This window comes from Miscanthus floridulus, chromosome 1 (assembly GCF_019320115.1).
Source record: "Miscanthus floridulus cultivar M001 chromosome 1, ASM1932011v1, whole genome shotgun sequence".
Lineage (NCBI taxonomy): Eukaryota > Viridiplantae > Streptophyta > Magnoliopsida > Poales > Poaceae > Miscanthus > Miscanthus floridulus.
In genome coordinates, this window is record NC_089580.1 from 106,285,337 (window position 1) to 106,292,356 (window position 7,020).

The 7,020-nt window shown below is 41.4% G+C and overlaps 1 protein-coding gene across 1 annotated transcript; it reads left to right on the forward strand.

Annotated features, from left to right (window-relative positions):
* Positions 1-4,582: 4,582 nt before the first annotated feature.
* Positions 4,583-5,728, forward strand: LOC136490663 (proline-rich protein 4-like). The gene is made up of 2 exons (XM_066486870.1): positions 4,583-4,827; positions 4,929-5,728. Exons 1-2 carry the CDS (start codon positions 4,662-4,664, stop codon positions 5,561-5,563), a joined length of 801 nt encoding a protein of 266 aa, XP_066342967.1. The 5' UTR covers positions 4,583-4,661; the 3' UTR covers positions 5,564-5,728.
* The last annotated feature ends 1,292 nt before the right edge of the window (positions 5,729-7,020 follow it).

The window sequence follows — 7,020 nt, forward strand, 5'->3', positions numbered from 1 at the left end:
GAGAGTGCTAGGGCACTGGAGGAGGGGTTCTTATAGCCGGGTGGTAGCCATGGAGCATGGCGGATGGACGGGAGAGGTAGGAGGCCACGTGTAGGGTGGTTAAGCCCCCTAGGATAGGGTTTTTGGGGAGCGCGGGATGGTTGCGCTCCTGCTAGCGCTCCCAATTCTAAACCCCAGCGGTCAAAATGGTGAACAGGGCGGCATCAGCAGTGCAGGGCCATGGTGGCGATCTTAGCATGGTGCGGCACGGGCTGGTGGAGGCACGGGGGTACCGCGGAACGTGAACGTGGCATCTATCCATGCGCCCTCGCCCAATGGCTTGGAAACGGGCAGCGGGGATGCAGGGCAAGGCCTCAGATGCTTGCCGGTGAGGTGCTCTGCCTTGGCGGGGAAAAAGCAGAGGAGGGGAAAGGTGGGGGATGATAGGCGGGTCTCGCCCATCATCCACAGGGGGAAGGAGATGGCGTCCATGTCATGATGAGGCATGGGCGTGGGCCATTGCCAGGCGACACGGCCGCGCACACGCGAATGTGGGCGCGGGCAGGGTGCTAGGCCACATCTGCTGTGCCAACGGCGGCGGGTTGGCTTGCTTTGGCCTTTTCCCATTTTCTCCTTTTTCTAAACCCTTTTCTATTTCCTATTTCCATTCTATGCTATACCTTGGGCTCCTATGCATGTATACATGTGTTGCCAAGCATGTACATATCCTTATGGGGTTCACTAGGGGTCAACAAGGGTATTGGGGTCAATGCCAAGGGTTGGCATCACACACACAAATTTGTTAAAAGGTTCACTTGATTTTATTTCATCACAGAAAATCATGAAGAAGCAACTCACAAGTTGTTTAATATGCAAATTCTCAATCATGCTAACTTGGGATCTACTTGTGCAACTACAAGGCTGGTTTCCTAGTATGCACACTCACCATTCATGGGTTTTGTTAGAAAAAAAATTTTAAGTTCAGATTTTTGGTTCTAGGAAAACCTAGGTTGTTACATGACCTATGTGGTAAGTATTCTTGTAGTTGCATCGTATTATTGCATCATGTGCATTTTTGTCATGAGCATATGCATCGAGATAGGTCGGTGAGAAAGTCATATAACTATTTCGGAGTGCTCTTGAGGTAGGTCGGTGAGAAAGTTATATGACTATTCCAGAGTACTCTTGTGGATTATGTTGTTGGCTATGGTCACGACCATACCGGCCATACCGGTACAACATCGTACGTTGCAGGAGGAGGGGTACGATGCAACTTCATACCTTGTTGGTATGGAGATCGTGGACATGCATATGCATTGCATTTGCACTCTTTGAAGGTTATGTGTATTGAAGTTTTATGTTGGCATGAAGTGGATATGAGGAGGATTATTTCTATTTATATGAGGAGTATTGTTTCATTTATAATACGAGGAGTATTGTCTAATTCATGTATGGAGGTAGTTCATTTATTTTATATCATGTCCTTATTATCTTTATGGAAACTTTGTTGGATTAATAATCTTATCATGAACCTTTTTATGTATAATAATGACATGTATTCTTCTATGATTAAATTGATGTCTAATTAAATGAATGACATGTTTAGACAGTTTGCTTGCTGAGATTTATTGTCACCCCATTATGTTTTTCAGGTACTTGATTTGGATGCTTTGGTTGAAGAGAGGGAATTAGTGGCACATCTTCACTGTTTCACCCACTATTAGAGATAATAAAGATGTTTTTGGCTTGCTGTAATAAACTAGTTTATTAGTCATGGAGATCCTTCGTGGTGTAAAGAAAACATAGCGATGAAGTTTATCTTAATCATAGTTTTGTTCTTATCGTTGCTTCTACATTTACTTTGATAAATGGGTTTTGATGGAGTTTTCACGCTCTAGCATGTAGGAAGGGACGTTAGTAACATCTTTGGCTTTTGTGGCACCTAGGGTGTTACCGTTGGTATCAAAGCCAGTTTTAGATTCTCCAAAAATAAGGATTAATTTAACACACTTGCACATATAAGTCGGGTATGAGTTTGTTTATCATTGCATATACTTTGTTGTTACTTGTTTATAATTGTTTTCTTAGGCTATGAATTGCATGAATTTGATGTGCTTGCCTTTTTGTGTTTATCGTGGTTGTAGCTATGCCTATTGAGATTGAGATGTTTGCTTTTGCTTAACTTTCCTTGATGTTTATGTTATATATCATTGCTAATGTTAATTTTGAGTCAAGTGCAAATTTTAGTGGCTTTGTTTACATAACGTTTATTTGGTTTTACCATATGTTGTATATGGTTAAATATGATCTATAATCTGCATGAGTTATCCTTACAAACATATACTTGTCTAGTTTTTGCCCCCATGTTGTTTGTTCCTAACTATACCTTTAAAGTGTTGTAGTTTGTAGTGCTTGAGTAGTGATGATGGTGAAATGTTCTATATGTTTTTGTTGAGAGCAAAAGGATTTGGAAACATGTAAAGTAGCTATAGTCTCGTAGTGCAGATGGACGGAGTGGAGGGCCCCATAATGCTTTTTCTGCACTACTATGTGAGGATTGCCCGAGAGATAGGTTGCGACCCAACTATCCATATTTGAAGAAAATAGTGGAATGACAGGTGGATTGCCCCCCATGCCGTGCACTCTAGCTAATTTCCTCGACATAATGATTGGTAGATTATTGTGTGACTTGCCCTATATGTTGGTCAGAAACAAATATTTGAGCTCAAAATGACTTACCTAGGTTCAATCTAAACCTAGGGACTTGCAGTTTTGGAAAGGTTTGCTAAATGTCCGGGAGGATTTTCTGAGGTGTGGAATTTTCAAAATAAGAGATGGCTCGCAAACCAAATTTTGGGAATACACATGGGTAGACTCTACAGCCCTAGAAGAGCAATTTCCTAGCCTATACAACATAGCTAATTGTCTGCACAACCATGAAGACGGTCATGAATCAAGTGCCTATTAATGTCCCTTTTCGCAGAGCGCTAACTGAGGATAAATGGATGGCTTGGCTTAACTTAGTAGCTAAAATAGCCAATGTTCAACTTTCCAATGGGAGGGATATTTTTAACTAGGGCCTACATAATCATGGTCACTTCTCTGTACGGTCAATGTATGCGTACATGATAAACTAAGGTACTCTCTTTACTAATAAATTCATTTGGAAATTGAAGCTTCCTCTTAAGATAAAAATCTTCCTTTGGTACCTCCAAAGAGGTGTTATCTTAGCAAAGGATAATTTAGCTAAGAGGAACTAGACTAGTAGCCAAAAGTATTATTTCTGTGATCACAATGCAACAATAAAGCACCTTTTTTTTATTGTTGCCATGCGAAAACTATTTGGAATATTGTTCATATTACTACTGGGTTAACCCCACCTAGATCTACTACTCACATGCTTGGAGGCTGGCTCACGGGCATGGGGAGGGAGGATAAAACATAGATTTTTGTGGGAGGTGCTATTATTATTTGGGTAATTTGGTGTACTCGTAATGACATTATTTTTGAGAAAAAACAAAATATTTCTTTTATGCATGCTATTTTCAAAGGAGAATATTGGTTGTGATTCTAGGCGCTCCTACAGCATGAAGATAAAAGGGAGACGTTTCGATGTGCAAGCAAAGCGTTGGAGGTTATCGCTCTAGATGTGTTTGCCAAGAATGGATGACAAAGTAATAATGGACTTTGCTTATGATTTTCTCCTATTTGAGTACACAATTTCTCGAGCAAATAAGCTAACAACATTGTAATACTTGGCTGTATGCGGTCGCAGAGGCTGGAATTTTTCCGTTTTCTAAAAAAATATTTGAAAACTCTGAACAAATTAAAATTAGAAAACATAGAACTAGAAAGTTTCATATCTCTTCGAGTACAATAACTCAGGTTTAGGTTATTTCTCCATCCGAGGTTAATTTGAAACAATAAAAAAGTATAAATTTTAAAATCATTAATCTTAAAACTAAATTTTCAGACCCTTAATGATTTCAAATGAAAAGGTTATCAACTACAAAGTTGCATAACTCTTCGTGTACTACAATTTAGCTTAGGTCATTTCTCCATCCAAAATACTTTTTGAAAATCAACAAAATAAATTTCAAATTCTGAAAACTTTAAACATAATTTTGGGACACGAAATGATTTTAAATCAAAAAGTAATCAGCTACAAAGCTTTAAATCCGGGATCATCGAATGCCCTTATAGGCGGAGTGAGATTGAGTACCATCTATTTCAATAACCATTATATAATTTAAAATTAATGACAGTTGTCTTCCAGCAAAGGATCAACGAATGCCCTTATAGACGGAGTGAGATTGAGTACCATAAATGCACGTATTTGTTGGTGATGCATGCATGCACCCATGGACGTACGTCGTCAACAAAGTGGATCCGATGGAGTTATTTGTAGTCCGCAGGTAGATATGGGCAGCACACAGGGTGATCAACTTGGAACGGCATTAACTCTTTAAGACTGCAAAGCCGGTGCCAGATTTTGGTAGCTCCTTCATCACTACTAGCTAACAGCGGCACTTAACTCCTACCGCATCCGAATGCTTGGATTCAGCAACTCGATCCTATATAAACCCAGGACGGCTCCTTCTTCATTCATAACCATCAATCCACTGGTACCTAGTTAATTCTTGTGATCTAGCCGGAAGAACAAGCCAAGCTTTCCGTTTGCCATGGGGGATCTGCCTCGCTGCCTGCTTGCTGGCATCTGCGCCGCCGTCCTGTTAGCGGCAGTGGTCGCCCATGGTGTGGAGCCCGAGACGGCGTCAATGGTCGTTGGCTTGGCCAAGTGCGCCGACTGCTCCAGGAAGAACATGAAAGCTGAGGCGGTATTCAACGGTGCGCTGATATAATTTATATATATGCTACTACCCTCCTACCATTTTTTAGTTTTGCATTTTTTCTGGGCAAACTTATATATTGTTTGGTTCCTTGTTCAGGCCTTCAAGTGGCTGTCAAGTGCAAGAACGCCGACGGCGTGTTCGTGACCAAGGCCTTGGGCGAGGTGGACAGGTCCGGCGCCTTCAGCGTCCCCCTCGCGGCTGACCTGCTCCGCGAGGACGGCGAGCTGAAGCAGGACTGCTTCGCACAGCTCCACAGCGCAGCCAACCAGCCATGCCCCGGACAGGACCCGTCTTGGATCGTCGGGCCAACCAGCGACAGCCAGTACGACGACGACAAGATGAAGAAGACCTTCGTCGCAGTCGCCGGCAAGGTGCACTACCCATCCAAGGAGTGCGCCTCTGCGTTCCTCTGCTACCATTTCTTCAAGAAGCACCTCTTGCACAAGAAGCCCATCGTGATTATCCCTCACATCCACAAGAAGCCGGTGCCAGAGTACAAGCCGCCGACAACGACGACGCCTGTGCCGGTGTACCACTCGCCCGTGCCGGAGTACAAGCCACCCCACCCGACGCCGACTCCGATCTACCATCCTACAGCTGAGCACAAGACCCAGAACCCTGAGACGGACCCTGAGAAGTTCAAGAAGCTCCTCCCCTTCATCAAGAAGAACCCCTTCTTCTTTCCCAAGGTCCCCAAGTTCCCTCCGGGCAAGGAGGAGATCAAGGCGTAGAAAAATGGGTGAGAGACGAAATGTATTCCGTTCGTCTGCATCTACTGTTATGCAGTGTCTGCTTGCATGGATTATCATTACCTCTTTTTGTTTCTTGACACTGTTTCTCAGCTCTCATAGGCCAGCTGGCCTCCCGCTAATACAAATAAAACTTTTGTTCTGAGCACATAAGCCTCGATGAAACATGAATGCGATTATTTGGTGTAGGGTTTCTGGGTTAGGCATGACTTATATATGGTCGATCTGTCTCACAGACATATTTTTTTTATATGTAGTACACATCACTGGTAGAGAACAGAGCTTTACTCTTGGTGGGGAACCCCCTCTAGTCCTGGTTCCCCACCCAGGAGCAAGTATCCGGGACTAAAGGGGTCCTTTAGTCCCGGGTCAGGAACCGGGATTAAAGGGGACCTTTAGTCCTGGTGGGTAACACCAACCAGGACTAAAGGTGCCTCCTGACATGCCACGATGGCCGGCACCTTTAGTCCCGGTTGGTAATACAAACCCGGACTAAAGGTTTTTTTCTTTTTTCTTTTCTTTTCATTTTTTTGTTTTCTTTTCAAAATAGGTTTTCGAAGTCGTATTGTACGCTGCTAATTATACATTTATACGCGCGTATAGTATGTTTCGGTTCAAGCACAATGAACGTATTAAATCACACAATTCAAGCATATATATATATATATAAGTATATATATATGTATGTATATATATGTATGTATATATATATATATGTATATATATATATATATATATATATATATATATATATATATATATATATGCATGCATCATATATATATTTACATGCATGCATGCATATGTGTATTTTACATTATATTATTTCATGTGCATATATTACAAAAAGATTGCATTACAGTTGTTGTGATATAACAAGTTTTCTCTCATCCTCTAGCTTGGCTTCCATGGCAGTGTTGGGTCGAAGTAGAACTCGCCCTTGAAATCGATGACCTGCTCATTAAAAAATCTGGCTATAGACTCTTGAATTGCTTTGATTTGGTCTTGCCATATGACCTTTTCCTCTAACCATCGAGTCTACAGGTTTGAATTAAAGGAAAATAAATTAATATATGTACATATATATATATATATATATATAAAGACATAGTAACACAATCAATAATAATAATTAAATGAATATATAGTGTATTTTTAACGTACTTTTAGTCTCTCTGTAGGAGTTCTTTAGAAGACCACCTTGATAAACTTGCAAACATAGTAACCATAGTAGTTGTTCCCCTATTCCTGCCTCAAACACCACTTTACGAGAAAAAGATTTGTCATCCAATCTGGTGATCCGGTGAAAGCTATATGTTTAATTAATAAAGATGATGCGATTTAGGGGACTTACTTTCAAAGGGATTACATTCAGTGGCGCTTTGCATTTTCTCATGTGTTGCTTCTCAATAAAGGTTTTCCAAACACTGCCCAATAAA

What these genes read in the sequence shown, in the direction of transcription:
- LOC136490663 (XM_066486870.1), top strand. Translation starts at nt 4,662, where the DNA reads ATGGGGGATCTGCCTCGCTGCCTGCTTGCTGGCATCTGCGCCGCCGTC. An exon ending in AGCTGAGGCGGTATTCAACG is followed by an intron (nt 4,828 to 4,928) that starts GTGCGCTGATAT and finishes TTCCTTGTTCAG; the next exon opens with GCCTTCAAGTGGCTGTCAAG.